The sequence below is a fragment of the Polyodon spathula genome, chromosome 6 (assembly GCF_017654505.1).
Source record: "Polyodon spathula isolate WHYD16114869_AA chromosome 6, ASM1765450v1, whole genome shotgun sequence".
NCBI lineage: Eukaryota > Metazoa > Chordata > Actinopteri > Acipenseriformes > Polyodontidae > Polyodon > Polyodon spathula.
Genome location: NC_054539.1, coordinates 2026504 through 2043530, shown reverse-complemented (window position 1 = coordinate 2043530; position 17027 = coordinate 2026504). Strand labels below are relative to the sequence as shown.

The 17027-nt window shown below is 38.1% G+C and overlaps 1 protein-coding gene across 2 annotated transcripts in view; it reads left to right on the top strand.

The window, feature by feature from the left end:
- Nucleotides 1-14171, top strand: part of LOC121316680 (S1 RNA-binding domain-containing protein 1-like) — a 96795-nt gene extending 82624 nt beyond the window's left edge. For both annotated transcript variants that reach the window (XM_041251736.1, XM_041251735.1), the window contains exons 20-21: nucleotides 7811-7995; nucleotides 12022-14171. In XM_041251736.1, the coding sequence (XP_041107670.1) occupies nucleotides 7811-7995; nucleotides 12022-12314 (478 nt within the window). In that variant the 3' untranslated portion in view covers nucleotides 12315-14171. The remainder of the gene's footprint in view (nucleotides 1-7810; nucleotides 7996-12021) is intronic.
- Nucleotides 14172-17027: the final 2856 nt, after the last annotated feature.

Here is a 17027-nt window from a genome sequence, read left to right as displayed (position 1 = left end):
TTCTGTTTACATGTGTAGCCCAGAAAGTATATCTTCAGCTGTTATGCATGTTGAAGTTTGCACCCAATTGAGCAAGATCTTGATTTGGCTTGAACCCCAACAGATGGGATTCCAAGCGTCACAGAGCAGCAGTGCTGGTTCTACACTTGAAAACGGAATACTTTTGGATCCTAATTCAAGTTAACAGTATGTGTAAGCTTACAGCTTTAATCAAACAGGCAAATTGTTCTTTTGGTTAGCGGCAGTGCATTTAATTTGGCAAAGTTTTTATTCCTTTTTATTTTGTAGAATTTTCCCCTCTAGAGTTGGCTTTTATTTTGTTTTAATGAAATGGCATAAATTTGTTTTTTTAGATTCTGTAATGCTTGTAATGTATATATTTTCTACTAAACAGAAAGGCAACCGATTTTTAATCTTTTAATATTTGAATATTCCCATGTGAATATCCTTTGCTGCCAATGAACACCAGCTCCAGCCTATGGAGATACCCCTGCAGGCTTCTGGACTCTACTTCCCCAGCCCACAATGCCAGTGTCTCGTGATCATGCAGTAACGTAGCAGAAAACTCGTCAATCGATCAATAAATCAAATCTCATATGGTGGTGTTTGTTTTGTGTTAACTAACTGTCTTTCTGTATTTGGATGTGATTGATTAATTAATTAATGAATCTGCAAATTGAACTAATCAGCTGAAAAATATAGTTGCAGCTATGCAATTGGTGGTTGCGCTATTGTATGTGATGGCAGAGGGCTAATTTGGGTTTGTTATTTTTATAACTAGCATCATTATGGCATAACCCCAGTCCAGCTGACCTGGTTAAGATTCCATCTTCTCTTTCATCACTCGCAACTCTGAAATCTGATGCTGATGCTGCTGCTGCTCTCCAGAGAAGAGGCACTCCATATTTACTTATGTAGAGGAACCAATAAAAATAAACGTGTTCCCTCTCCAATTGGAAAACACTTCTCTGATGGGGTAGACACAAGCTCAGTCTGGAGTTCTTGTAAGGGCTGGCATTCCTGCCTAATTGCTACACATGTAGTTGATTTTCACAAAGAAGTCCGTTACTGCTGGGCAGAACGTATTTAGTGTTAAGAACCTGCTTATGATAATTAGCAAGTTGTAAAATGATCTGGTTACACAATTAATACAGGACTGTATCTCTCCATCAAACACCAAAACATTTTTGTGGAAAATGTTAAATTCTGCAAAATGTTCTGCAAAAAAAAAGGTTTTTTTTTGCCACTGTACTTTGCAGTATCACTGGTATTCAGTCTATGCTAACCCTGAAACGAATAATGTGGTTCTGCAGTACCTGCAAGGTAGAAAATAGTTTGAGTAAATCTCACCTAGCAAAGTCATTTGCATGTTTTTCTTTCCATTGTTTTTTTGCCTCACAGTACATGAACGTTCTTGACCCTTTCAGCCAAGACATTACTCCATTATTTCAATTTTGAGATCAATTACTTTGTCAGTTTCTTGGGTGTTAGAGACACTTTGACGTTGACTTGTTGTTTTTTGGTACACTGATAAGTTCCATTACTGACATCTATTAATTACACGTTTCATTGTCGTATTTTTTTAACCCCTGACCATATCAGTGAATCAGACTACACACTTTGATGTCTGTACAGATGGTACACGTCTACAAACCATTAGGTCAGCTATCTCATTCCCCTTACATTGTGCCATTAGATCAGATATGTCATTCCCCTTACATTATGCAATTAGATCAGCTATCTCATTCCCCTTACATTGTGCCAGTAGATCAGATATGCCATTCCCGTTACATTATGCCAGTAGATCAGATATGCCATTCCCCTTACATTATGCAATTAGATCAGATATGCCATTCCCTTTACATTATGCAATTAGATCAGCTATCTCATTCCCCTTACATTGTGCCAGTAGATCAGATATGCCATTCCCGTTACATTATGCCAGTAGATCAGATATGCCATTCCCCTTACATTATGCAATTAGATCAACTATCTGCCATTCCCCTTACATTGTGCCATTCCCCTTACATTATTAGATCAGATATGCCATTCCCGTTACATTATGCCAGTAGATCAGATATGCCATTCCCCTTACATTATGCAATTAGATCAGATATGCCATTCCCATTACATTATGCCAGTAGATCAGATATGCCATTCCCCTTACATTATGCAATTAGATCAGATATTCCATTCCCCTTACATTATGCCAGTAGATCAGAAATGCCATTCCCCTTACATTATGCAATTAGATCAGATATGCCATTCCCCTTACATTATGCAATTAGATCAGCAATCTCATTCCCCTTACATTGTGTTAGTAGATCAGATATGCCATTCCTGTTACATTATGCCAGTAGATCAGATATGCCATTCCCCTTACATTATGCAATTAGATCAACTATCTCATTCCCCTTACATTGTGCCAGTAGATCAGATATGCCATTCCCGTTACATTATGCCAGTAGATCAGATATGCCATTCCCCTTACATTGTGCAATTAGATCAGATATGCCATTCCCTTTACATTATGCCAGTAGATCAGATATGCCATTCCCCTTACATTATGCCCCTACTTTTTGTTTTCGTTCACAAAAACTCCCAGTTCCCAGATTCTGCTTAGGTCCCTGATTGAGTGAGTCTCCTACCCCAGCTTTCACATTTTTATTAATTATGCAAAATCCATTTCCGGATTGCAGGTTCATCTACAGTTAACTGTGTTGATAACAGCAATACTCATGACTGATTTCAGTAGAATGTGCAGAGCAAGCCTAAATAAGTAACAGGTCTTTACTTCTTGCAAAAGCAACAACAGTTAATTGAATCTCCAATTGAATCTGAAGATATTTATATAGACTCTTGTTTATTTACAGAACCTTAAGCAGTTGGGCTGAGTTTTTAATTTAGATCAACAAAGGCCAGCTTATTGCTGTTTGTGTTTGATGCAGCGCTTCTCTCTATCCTAGTGAACAAGTAGAAATGAATCCCACATAGTCTCCCGAACCAGATAGTGGCAGATCTGTTTGCTGATTAAATGTAATATGGTGTAATTTACATACAGTTCATGAAGTCTTACAATGTCAATTTAAAACCTGCTTCACACTTATATATTTTACTTTGTAGCAACTAAATAAGTAACAGGTCTTTACTTCTTGCAAAAGCAACAACAGTTAATTGAATCTCCAATTGAATCTGAAGATATTTATATAGACTCTTGTTTATTTACAGAACCTTAAGCAGTTGGGCTGAGTTTTTAATTTAGATCAACAAAGGCCAGCTTATTGCTGTTTGTGTTTGATGCAGCGCTTCTCTCTATCCTAGTGAACAAGTAGAAATGAATCCCACATAGTCTCCCGAACCAGATAGTGGCAGATCTGTTTGCTGATTAAATGTAATATGGTGTAATTTACATACAGTTCATGAAGTCTTACAATGTCAATTTAAAACCTGCTTCACACTTATATATTTTACTTTGTAGCAACTGTATTTCAATTAATTTTTAAAACTAGAATATATATATATATATATATATATATATATATATATATATATATATATATATATATATATATATATATATATATATATATATATAATATATATATATTATATATGTGTGTGTGTGTGTGTATTTCAATTAATTTTTAAAACTGTGTGTTTATGTAGCATATCTGCGTAAACTTTAAATCTGTCTGCCAGCTGATGTGCTGTACGAGTACTCGGATGTACTGGATCTCGCAGTACTATACACAGACTCTGGGTGGAATTGCAGGGCCTCTTTTCCTCTTTTAATAAATGGCTGATCCAAACTGTGGTATTTGAAAGATTCCTTTATAACGATGCTACCAAGCTTGAGTGGTTCTCAACAATCTGTAACCCTTGATTCTACTAATGCAGTACATGCAACCACTTGTCATAGCTTTAATACAATAATTAGAAATGCTAACTAAACGTCATGTACAAATGTCTTAAAATACTTTTATTATACTTTTTAAATCTGCAAGTGCCCATCAGTGTCATAAGCCTGATATTACGTGGGCTATATAATTATAACATCTCCATGCCAATATAAAGAATTATATACCTGTTTTGGATGAGTTTTATGTACAGTATTACATTAATTTTAACCAGCACACACATGCGGATGCTAAATTGTTCTGTTTTGAAGGCTATTGTGTTGCATCATCACTCATTTTCATGGTGCCCCACAGGGGGGTGTAATGGAGTATCACATTGCATTAATGTAATGAACCAGATACTCTTGGATAAATTGTGTTGCTGGGAATGATTATATAAACAGAGAGGAAAGGTGCTCTTCAGCTTTTGTGGCATCAGAATCAAGGGCAAATACAACAGTCCTTTATAATGTTTGTAGTAACCAAACACTTTTAAAAAATGTTTTTAAAAATTTACAATAATCCTTTATCTTTTTCCACTTTGTTTATTTTCACTTTGACTTTTTGTTTAATCTGCCGCTCCATTATAGATTCACTTGATATGCTTACTGCAGGTATTTACCCAGCGTAGAGAGTGAGTGCGAGGCTCAGGGAGTAAACAGGATATGTAACATCCTGCAGCCTAGTGCCCCCTGTACAGCAGGCAATACAAGATGCACGCTGTGTTCTGTCTGAAGGACGATTGGTATCGGCTATTACATGTGCTGTCATTAAATCTTTTATTTCAATTGGTTCAGTAGGTGTCCCTGCCCTTCTGCATATTATTTATTTATTTATTTATTTCTTCGCAGAAGCTCTTACCCAGGGTGACTTATAGTTGTATACAAAAAATACATGTCAAGAATTACAGCACAATTAAGAGCAAGATAAAAAATACAATGACTTCAGTCCTAATAAGAGCATACTTACAGATGCATTTGTAAATGTAACTGGACACAAAGTTAGGAAAAGCTTGCAGTGGCAGTGTGTATTGGATTGCATTGGAACAGCATCACTGGAGAGGGTGAGGCTGCACTCTGATGAGTTCAGGTGCGTCTGGCAAGCCTCTCCCTGGGGGCACACCCTAAAGAAACTCCAAACAGGGTAAGCTGTATCTTCAGCCCATAGCAGAGCTGTTTTTCATTACAGGACAAAAAAAAGGAAACAAGTAAATGAAAAAAAATAAATTCAGTGCACAATACCTTAAACAAAAACATACAAATGGCAACTGGGGGACTATAACGTTACACCAGAGGCGGCTGGGGAGAAGCCAGTGCAATCTGAGCCCTGGTAAAATCACTGAAAACTGTATCACAGACTGATACTTACAGACAAAGCACGACATGTTTGCTACACACATGTGGTGTGTATAATAATCTCTTGCCAGATTTTTTTTCTTCTTGCCTTTGTTTAAAAAGAGTAAGTCGCAAGGTCCCGAAAAAATATAGCGTTACACATGTTGCTGCAGCTATTTAAATAGCATACCTGCAATTTTTCTTTTCATTGTTAACATTCTAAGAAGCCTGTTTCAAAGCTCTTTTCAAAATGTTTGCTCTAGTGAACTGATAGTGTAAGGATTATTGCATATATTTGTCAAACCATGAAGTGGTACGAAACAGAAAAGCCAGAGTACTTGTTGTGTTTTTTGTTTTTTTTTCCCTGCAGTAATTTAGAGGATAGATCTCAAACACCAGTGCACTACAGTGGCCAATTTGAAAAGAGCTTTAAAACAGACTTTAAAGTTAATTGTAAAAAGTTGTCTGGATGTTAACAGTGAAAACAAAAATTACAGGTACGTTATTTAAACAGTTGCAGCAATGCGTGCAGGTGTGTAACGCTATATTTTTCAGAGTTTCAAGTTTGTTGTAAAATGGCATAACTGCAATACTATACAAATAGTATCATATCCTTGGTTTTGTTTTACCCTTGAGGATTTTTTTTCTTTCTTTCCAAATTTGAATCAATCTTTTCCTCAGAAATGAAGCATTTAGATGGAGATTTGGTAATGGCAATTCAAAATAGCTTGAATCGATACAATGCATTACCACGACTTCCACTCTACAGTGCTGTTTATTGATTTTTCATGTAAACTAAGTGCCCTCTGTAGCCACATTTGTTAATTATAACAGGATTAAATATGTTTATGGGTGATAAGTGTAACTTAAGGAATACAGAAATACATTAGAAAAGTAAAACAAAATAAATTAATTTTAGCCTTAATTTGTACTATATAAAATCTTTGCAGCTACATGGCCACATAATGCAAAATATTGGGTAACAAGACCCCATTACTGGAATTTCCAAGTTTCCAAAAGCCAAGTGCATGTCTGCAGCAGAAACCCATTTGTCAGTTTAGTAATGCGTGTATTCTTCAGCAGCGCGAGCCAGGAAGTTTGCTGTTCATGGGGATTGTCAAGTTACATCTGCTGTGCCAGTCACTGCTTGGACAGCTGTTGTCCGTCACTGGCGTCATTCTGCCATGGCAGTGCACATCCATCATCGCTGCATGTCAACAGCTCTGAGTCAGCTGTGCAATGAATTCCACACTGCAGCAGCATACTCAAGGTTTACATGCCATGCTACACTTCCACATGGTTCACAGACTTTACCTGCGCTCTCAAGTGAAAATATTAGTCGGATTGTTACTGCACTTGTAATCGTTCCTTGATTGAGATTGATGATATTCTGCGAAGGAATTCTCTTGTATACAGTATTATGTCATGGCTGTGTTCAGTTTAAGTTATGAGCCGATATCCAGCAAAGACATTTCTTGTCTTCAGCCCCCTTTTACTGTGCACATACTATAGTAAATCTGGTCTAAATATCCTGTGAGACAAATCCTTGAGCTTTTTCGTTTGTTTTGTTAGAGGTGTCATCAGCAACCAGTCTCCTAATTGAAGAGAGTGTAGATTGGAGAGTGTACAGTAGTATGTGAAAGACAAACAGTATTTAACCATTGTTATTTGTTTTGCCTGGGGCTTCAGCTGAGCTTTACCATGGCTGTTGTAATCTTGCAAAAAGATTTGCAGAAGGATCTGTATTCCTTTTTTGTTTTGCGAATATATCTGGTAGCAAGTACACAATTAGAGCTCAGCATAGTGTAAATGCTTTTGAATGCCTTTCACCTCTCAATAGGGAAAATACGTGTGAGTTTGTTTGCCAACAGATTGAGAAGGTAATCTCAGGTCTCATATTATTACATGGGCAAACAGAGCCTTTGTGAGTCACAATAAAAACTGGAGTATTGATGCTTTCCAAATAGAAGTTAAAGGCGCCCTGAAAGCAGCATAAACACTGGCTACTGTATGCTCACTGCTAACATTCGGGTGCCGACATTGCTTTCTTTTTAAATGTAGTAAACAAATCTATTCAGTGTTTAGCCTAAATTGAAAAGACCAGATGCACGCAACAGATGCAGGACCTGCAGTCAAAGTGTATTTTCTTAATGAGCCCCATACTTTATTAAAACCAGTAACACATTACAGCTGAACAAACGTCTATAGGCATTGTTTAAAAGCAGGTTTAGTAGGTGGTGCACTTGGCTAATAGTGCCAGGGAACTTTTAATAATAAACACGCACACACACATGCACGATGTTGTCCAGTACGGATGGTGTCGTGTTATAGGTGCCACCACAGATAAATTGAAGGTCTGTGGAGTGCACAGATGGACTTCAGGATGCCCCTTTTAAAGTCTACCATAGTAAAAGCATAGCAAAACATTTTTATATATTTTTCTTCAGTCTTGGTTACAAGTCCTAATAAAAAGGAAATGTTTAAATGTATTTTTAATAAGCCTGCCATGTTTTGCTAGATTTTTGGGGGGGTTGTGTTTTTTCTTATTGTGTTTCTTCATTCCCCCCTTTTTTTTGTTAGGTTTCTTGTGCTCACTGGTGGAAGTCTGCATGACATAGGCAAGCCAGGAATGCAGTCCAAGGTGAATGCATTAATCCAGAAAGAAGGGATGGAAGAAGTTGCTCAAAAACTAAACACAGCACTTCCAACCCTGCAGATCATCATCGATGGCCTGACTCAGCCACAAGGCTTTGACATTCGACAAGGTAAAACGCACACATGGAGAAGAGGCCTGGCTTGCTGCTTGTTAGCTGGTTCCTCTCATTGTACATTTAAAGGAGTCTACCATGCAGCCTCTTGGATAGGATTTCTATCATACTGATATTTAAATGTATTTATTCATATATATTACAGATGAAAGAGTTAATAATAAAGCCATAATACCAGACACTGAATACAATTACCAAAAATGATTTTGGTTGTACTGCCTTTGTTTGGTATTGTGTGTGTGTGTGTGTGTGTGTGTGTGTGTGTGTGTGTGTGTGTGTGTGTGTGTGTGTGTGTGTGTGTGATTTGTGAGAGAGAGAGAGAGAGAGAGAGAGAGAGAGAGAGAGAGAGAGAGAAAGTGAACCTTTATTTTAACCCTTAAGACAGTGACATTTATAACGAATACCCAAATCCATCAGATTTCTAAATCTGTCTTTTTATTATTAATTAATATTGCTACAGCTACTACTAAACAATGGGAATCTTTGTGTGTGTGCATTTCTCCTTGATTCCATGTTTGATCAGACAGATAACATCCAGTAGCTTGTTGAAGTACCAGGATTTATGCCTGTTGATTTTAGCACAACAATAACTACAAAATAAAAAACATTAGAAATGTATTACAACACATGTGTTCACCGTTCATAGATGAATTGCATTTTAAAAAGCCTCTTTGTTCAAGTTAAATTATGACATGGTTTTATGACAGATGATACCATACAACATGAAGCTTTGGAGTGCTGCCCAGTCTTTGTAAAAGTGAGAATCTGTTTAATATTGTACATCCATCGTCATCATCAGCACATGCCTTAGCTAGCAGAGCCTCTGCCATGTTATCTAGTTAGAAAAAGATAAAGTTTACAAACAAGAGGAGGCCAGTCCCATCTTGGTCGTTTGGTTGTTAGTATCTTATTGAACCCAGAATCTCAAGCAGCTTCTTGAAGGATCCCAGGGAGTCAGTTTCAACAACATTGCAGGGGAGTTGGTTCCAGACTCCCACAATTCTCTGTGTAAAAAAGTGCCTCCTATTTTCTGTTCTGAATGCTCCTTTATCTACTCTCCATTTGTGACCCCTGGTTTCTTTTTTTCTGGTCGATGCCTTTTAGAATTTTGAATGCTTGAATCAGATCGCCACATAGTCGTCTTTGTTCAAAACTGAACAGATTCAATTCGTTTAGTCTGCCTTTTAAACCCGGACTAATTCTGATCGCTCTTCTTTGCACTTTCTAGAGCAGCAAAATCCTTTTTGTAGCAAGGTGACCAGAACTGAACACAATATTTTAGATGAGGTCTTACTAACACATTGTACAGTTTTAACATTACTTCCCTTGATTTAAATTCAACACTTTTCACTATATATCAGAGCCGAGATGAAGACATTTCTGAGTCAACATAAACTCCTAGATCTTTTTCTGAATGTTGTCTAGATCATTTTGAATGACCTTTGCTGCTGCAACAGTGTTTGCCATTCTTCCTATTTTTGTGTCGTCTGCGAATTTAACAAGTTTGCTTACTATACCATTAAAGGGTATATAAGGACCTTTTTTATTTTACTGTGTTACGTGATCCCATGTAACACAATAAAGGTGGCTCCAAGGTGGCTTCACGTGGACCTCTCAAACTACATTTCCCATCATCCTCCTGCTCACATGTGTAAGGGTTTGTTGTTAAATTCATCGGTGCTCTGCATCGCCATTTCAGAAGTAACATCACTTGGTGCTCATCGGTGCGGGGAAGTTAACAGCAGTTTGGTGCATCACCATAGCTGATAATGATAATAGAAAGGTTGCTGCTGCAGCATGCAAGGCTGTGGTTGACCTGTGCAAGCGGAAAGCTTATTGGGACGAAGGTCTAGTTATCTTTAACCAACTAATTAGGAGCTAGCTTGTTGTTGCATTAAAATGTAGAAAGCAGCTGGCCTGCAACTGTAAATATGTATACATATGGATATATTGATGGATGCACTTTCAAATACAGTTTGCCCACTTTTTGCAACTTTGTAACATATTTGTTTGAAGTATAAAATGACAGATAACATACATGATAAAACAAAAAAAAATCTGTTCTCTCTCATATTGAATTCCTGTACGTCACCAGTGCAGTCGGCTACTCTGGATAAGTTGACAAATGTTATATTGTTTATCAATATGTTTATTAGCACTATTATATATTAAAAATACACAACTACATACCATTTTCAAAGGATGTTGCGTCTCTGAATCTACAGTTACATTGATAAGAATATCTCCGTACAAGACAAACTTCCACAGTGGGAGCAGTCATTTTAGTTTTGCTGCAGTTCACCAACTCAACCCCGGTGAATCCGCTGCTTCAGCAGTGATGCACCGGTGAGTTTAACAACGCTTCATTGAGAGACTCCTGGTGAGTTTAACAACGCTTCATTGAGAGACTCCTGGTGAGTTTAACAACAGTTCATTGAGAGACTCCTGGTGAGTTTAACAACGCTTCATTGAGAGACTCCTGGTGAATTTAACAACGCTTCATTGAGAGACTCCTGGTGAATTTAACAACGGTTCATTGAGAGACTCCTGGTGAATTTAACAACGCTTCATTGAGAGACTCCTGGTGAATTTAACAACAGTTCATTGAGAGACTCCTGGTGAATTTAACAACAGTTCATTGAGAGACTCCTGGTGAATTTAACAACAGTTCATTGAGAGACTCCTGGTGAATTTAACAACAGCTTCATTGAGAGACTCCTGGTGAATTTAACAACAGCTTCATTGAGAGACTCCTGGTGAATTTAACAACAGTTCATTGAGAGACTCCTGGTGAATTTAACAACGCTTCATTGAGAGACTCCTGGTGAATTTAACAACAGCTTCATTGAGAGACTCCTGGTGAATTTAACAACAGTTCATTGAGAGACTCCTGGTGAATTTAACAACAGCTTCATTGAGAGACTCCTGGTGAATTTAACAACGCTTCATTGAGAGACTCCTGGTGAATTTAACAACGCTTCATTGAGAGACTCCTGGTGAATTTAACAACAGTTCATTGAGAGACTCCTGGTGAATTTAACAAAGCTTCATTGAGAGACTCCTGGTGAATTTAACAACAGCTTCATTGAGAGACTCCTGGTGAATTTAACAACAGCTTCATTGAGAGACTCCTGGTGAATTTAACAACAGGTCATTGAGAGACTCCTGGTGAATTTAACAAAGCTTCATTGAGAGACTCCTGGTGAATTTAACAACAGCGTCATTGGGAGACTCCTGGTGAATTTAACAACACTTCATTGAGAGACTCCTGGTGAATTTAACAACGGTTCATTGAGAGACTCCTGGTGAATTTAACAATGGTTTGGCGAATCCGCTTTACATCGGTGCATGCAGCGGTGAATTTAACAACGCACCATAACTGAAATGGATTTACCAGTGAGCAGGAGGATGATGGGAAATGTAGTTCTGAGAAATACATGAGGCCATCTTGGTGCTATATAATAGAAACAGCCAGAGAGCACTGCAATTTTAAAAAGTGAAAAAAAGTGGTTAAGATGTAAAAAAAAAAAAAAAAATAAATAATAATAATAATAATTAAAACAATATATACACCATATTTAAACAGTTGTAGAAACACATGGGAACATGTGACATAATAAAATGTAATGTCATATACTTTGCAATTATCCATGGTCGATGTTGCATCCTCAAAAAAATCAAGCAGGTTAGGTAGACACGATCTCCCTTTCCTAAAACCATGCTGTCTCCTAGGATATTGTTACCATATAGGTAATTCTCCATATACTGGAAGTCGGGCTTATTGGTCTGTAGTTACCTGGTTCAGTTTTGTTTTCCTTTTTGTGGATTGGTATTATGTTTGCAATTCTCCAGTCTGTCAAGAGACTGTTGCATGATCTTGGTTAGCGGTTTGTAAATAACTTCTTTCATTTCTTTGAGTACTATCGGGAGGATCTCATCCGGCCCAGGGGATTTGTTTATTCTATTTAATGAATGATTTCATCGTCTCCTTTTGTTTTTCTTCATAATTCTTTTTCCTTGTAGGTTTTGACACACCTGACTTCAAGCGAGGCATTGTTTCAATAAACGATCTGAAACAGGGCACTGTGCTCACAGGAAGAGTGGAAAATGCTGCCCTTTTTGGAGCTTTTGTGGACATAGGAGTGGGCCGATCAGGCCTGATCCATAAGAAATACATCACAGAGGCCAAGCTGCCCCGTGACGAGAGGCGGAGAAGCTTGGCACTCGGCCCTGGGGAGAAGGTGGAGGTCAGGGTGCTCAACGTGGACGTGGCCAGAGACCGAATCAGCTTGGATCTCATACGGGTTTTGAGATAGAGTTCTGACTGAAGAGCCTGAGCAGTGCATCTTGGATCGCTTCAAACTAAACTGCTACTGAAGAAAAGGTCGGAATTAAAAGGTGGTGATGATAGTGCAAAATCAAGGCAGTTACCATGAGCACCGTGCGGGCGGGCGGGATCAGCGCATAAAGGTCCCCCTGAAGAAAAGTGTGGACTGGGTTGTTAACGTAACCTCTGTGCCAGACTGCCACATCTCATGAAAATAATGTCCTTTTTCTTTTAATTGGCTCTTGAATTGTTTTTTCATTGTGGACGATTTTTTTTTTTTTAAACCAGTTCCTCTGAATTATTGATTGTACTTCCGATTGTCATATTTCACTCAGAAATACAGTCTGGCTTTGGGGAGTTCTGCTACATCCTGATCAACTGCTGCAATTGAATAAGTCAAGGGCTATCATTTGTTTAGTGTTTAGGCTTTTCTTTTAATGTTTAATTCACCTTTTATGTTTTGCCTCCGATCATTACTTTCTAAGTTGGAATTAGATGTGTGTTGAAGTGCTGTTGTAAAGAAATGTTTTCAAATTTGTTTTCACTGTTGCACTCTTGTTCTCTGAGTGAATGGCCTTGCAAGGATAACCCTATCAGCCTGGCAGTGTCTAAATAACAATGCTTTCAACGATTGCCTCCTGCAGCGGACAATTTCAGTTGTTACGACGATTCATTTGGTTTTGGGTTGGATTTGATAAATCAGAAATGTGAAACCTATCCCTGTTACTGTATATTGCCCTAGCCAGAAACAGCAGTGGTTTGCAAATGCCAAGATAATTGATATTCTGGTCTGTTTTTATTGACCTAAACGTTTTGTTTAAAAAAAAAAAAGGAAATAGGTTTAACCTTTTATATTTCCATTGGTGTATTACATATTCAATACTTTGCCACACTCTGGAGCATTGGGTTTACAGTCCAGCCTCAGAAGCAAACACAGTGCATTGCTGCACGTGCTGCCAAGGTGATCTTGTATTAGGTGTTGATGTAAGGGGGTCTGATAACATTAATATGGCAGTTTTTCACCATACAAAAATACTTTGGTATTTAAAATGTGTGAACTTAAGAAGTGGTATCAACGTCTTTGATAGTTGTGTGTGAACCACGGATGTTCTGCTAAACATGTTTTACAACACAAATGCATGTAGTACAGCAGTGGTATTGTGTAATTACATACATATGTTATACTGTAGCTGTGTTGGATAAAGTTTGGTAATAAGTATGTCATGCTGTAAAAATTTTTTAGCATACATATTTTCACTAAAGTGTAAATGCATACAATCTGCACAAAACATATAAAATACCATGTATAGCTTTTATTTAATTTTTTCAAAATATCTGCAGGAAGTAATGTAATCGTTATCACATCCTAAATTGTCTCTGCAAACAAATTGAAAGTAGTAGTAGTAGAAGTACCTGGAGTGCAGTCAGTAAATTGGAGCCAGTGGAAGATGAGTGCAGTGATTTCCATAGCTGGTATATATTGCTTTTGTCTAACAAGCTGCCCCAGCTGAATTCAAAGCGCTGGCTCCCTGAAGGCTCCCCAGCTGCACTGCCTCATTGACACACTCAGTGGGTAGGTGCAGATGCCAGACTCCAATAAACTGTGGGCCAAGGGAAAACACAAAGGCAATTATTGAAGGATAGTAATGCACTAATCAGGCAATTTCAGAATGAATCCCATATTCCCCTGTTGTATTATCTATTCTGTTTATATTTATTTAGCCAACCGCTGCTAAAATAAAGATCCTAGCCTCCAGCCCATTAACCACTAATTGAGTGTGTCTGATATTTGCATAAAACTGATCCTCTGAAAGAAACATACATAAATAATGATACAAGACTTCATATGCAAATCAGAGACTGTTGTTTTGAAAGTAACCTTGTTCATGTTTCATGTATTTTTGAGAAAAATAATTGATTTTAATGTAACAGAATTAGTTAGTTTTATAGAATAAGCTTTGCCACCAGTATCTACTACCAGCGGTAAAGTCATAGATCTACTATGGTGGACTAGATTAAACAAAATATTGGTTTGACATATGGCTTTATTGAAAGTGTTAAAGCTGCCTAAAAGATGGACTAAATACAGAATTATTCTGCTGTTACAGTTCTTTAACCATAATGATTTTTAGCTGCTTGATAGAACATTGTTCTACCACATGTAAAAAGCACAGATCTGCTAAACAAAATTTAGCACCAGCTTATGGTTTTGCAATTCCCCTTGTGAAATGCACAATCAATGTGTATCTTACTATACCATGCAGGTGCTGTGATACATTCTACATGCTAGCATTGCACCGGTGTGTTTGGAGAGCTGTACATTTCTAACCCTGATATCCTTAGGTACCAAGCAGGAACCCACAGACCTGCTTTCATGCATTCCCATTTGGACAGGGCACGGTCTGTTCAGTCATCGGGAGAAACATCAGTGTCTGGTTCAGTAGGGGGCACTCACCCTTGAAACATATTACTCAAGCTGATCTACAAGCAGGGAGTCATTTAGAATATTGTATAAATACCAAGTAAATGAGGGACTTGGTTTGTCGAAAAAGACCGTCCTCTTCTGTACAGCAGGAGTTATAAATGATTACATTATTTATTTGTTTATTTGTAAATGAAGGAAAGCCAAATCAAAACATTGTTTAAACAAAGTGTACACCCCGAGGTGCAGACTTCTGGAGGACAGGAAAATGAATGAGAATTGCGTGCCCACGCCGCGCGCTTTGTCATGCAATGCACTGCATTGTGATGTATTCTTGAACATGTTCATTTTAAGCTAGTTTTCAGAAGGACTTAACTGAGCCTTGATTTTTTTCATGTTTTCGCTTGGTGTGCTCATGTGAATGGTGAGGGACACAGCCTGCAGGTTTAGCAGCATTGCTGTTCTGCCTCAACTACAGCAATGCTAGCTGTTTGCTAGTGCTCTTCCCCATTTCAGGCGAGAGAATACACAGAAACTCACAACCGTAAAAAAGACCACCAGTCATACTTTTTTATTTCTCCATTACTATTCATTGGTGATGCATTTTGGACAACCTGCAAAGTGACGGAAAAAGTTTTCAGGCCAAACTAGTGAGAATGCAAGTTACACACGCACAGACACTACTGTTTTATAAGGAAATGCTCTTTGGATGGCTTGTTGTGTGTAGTGAGAGGGAGCCATAGATCTTCATTCCTTTCATATGGATGGCATGTCACAGGTATGTCTTATATCTGCTTCCTTCCTGGTGCTGCATGAAATACAGGAAAGCTTACAGAAATTGAGGTCAAACAAGGACTTTAATAAGCTGATGGTGTATTTGGTAGGTGTGAAAAGGGTTTTATTAGCAGCCCTTGATGGGGCATTTTATTTGGTTTACGCAACTTTTGTGCTGCACGTTCCTGCTTCATACATAGAGCTGGTTGAGTTAATATTTAGAGATAAATTCCAATCTGAAGTTATTTCCATGCACACCTCGTCTTCCATAATAAATACAAAATGATGGTATACTCACTGAACCATTTCCAATGGGAGGTAATGTGGTTTCTAAAAACGTGTGTACCGTGTCCCTCATTTCAAATTCTTACTCACTACAGTCCGTCTTGTTAAAAGTCAACACATACTTTTTCAGCCTATATAATGGTGGAGAGGTAGCTGCATGGATTGTCCTGGCTGAATGCTACCTGATAAGGGGGCTGGGTAGTGCTACCTTGGAACAGCAGATGTTGCTGATTACTGGGACTTTGTCATCTAGATCACCTGTAGCACAGTCACAAGGAAACTAAGTTACATGACTGCCACTGGCTCAGGGTCAAGGTAAAACGAAACCTTTGTTCTGTATCTGGAAAACCTACAGCGGCACCTTAACATAGCGACACAGTGTCAGGGTTCGAGAAGCACACAAACAACTCTGGGACGGGGGCGGGATTGCTTTACACAAGGTTAGGTGTAGCACTAGGGCACAATGTACAAATTCGGCACGTTATTTTTATAACTGAAAATGCTTGGATTTCTCTATTGGAAAGGACCCCTTCCTCTACCTGAAAAGCAAACATTCCTACCATTCTTTTTCCTTTTTCTTTCTTTTTTCAATGTCGGTTAATATTTGTGTGAAGTGGCACCTACACAAAATGCTCATTTGATCCAAGGGTAACAGTAACACCACAAAACTGACAGCATTCAGAGGGCTTTTTTTTTATTTTTTTGGCTTCTGCAAAACAACCATCTGAACCCTTTGTAATGACAGATGTGTCCTGGAGCTGTCTAGCTATGTTTTGATGCCACTGTTGCTACCTAAAGAAGAAGGAACAAAAGCATTTGGTAAAGGCTGAGGTGCTGAGTGACACAGCTGCTTATCAGAGGTGGCAGGCACTGCATTGCTCATGGCAAACTGTTGAAGCAGAGAAGGAAACGAGGCATTGTGTAAAGGTGGCCTGGCAGCCACACATCACAGGGCTGAAGCTCAGAACTCTCAATGAACAGTAAAAGCTTTTTTTTTTTTTTTTTTTTTTTTTAGCTCACTTTAGCTTTGAAATAGATGTTGACATGGAACTTTTGTTTTTATTGGCACCAATTTCAAAAAGACATCTAAATAGAAAATGAAGAATAAAGTCAATTCAGCAGTAACTTAATATTCATCAACGTTTGCATTTGCACTTTCGGTGTCAAAAAAGTGATGTAGCTCAACTCTTTCAGCTTGTCGGCATGTTTCAGCTCAACTTC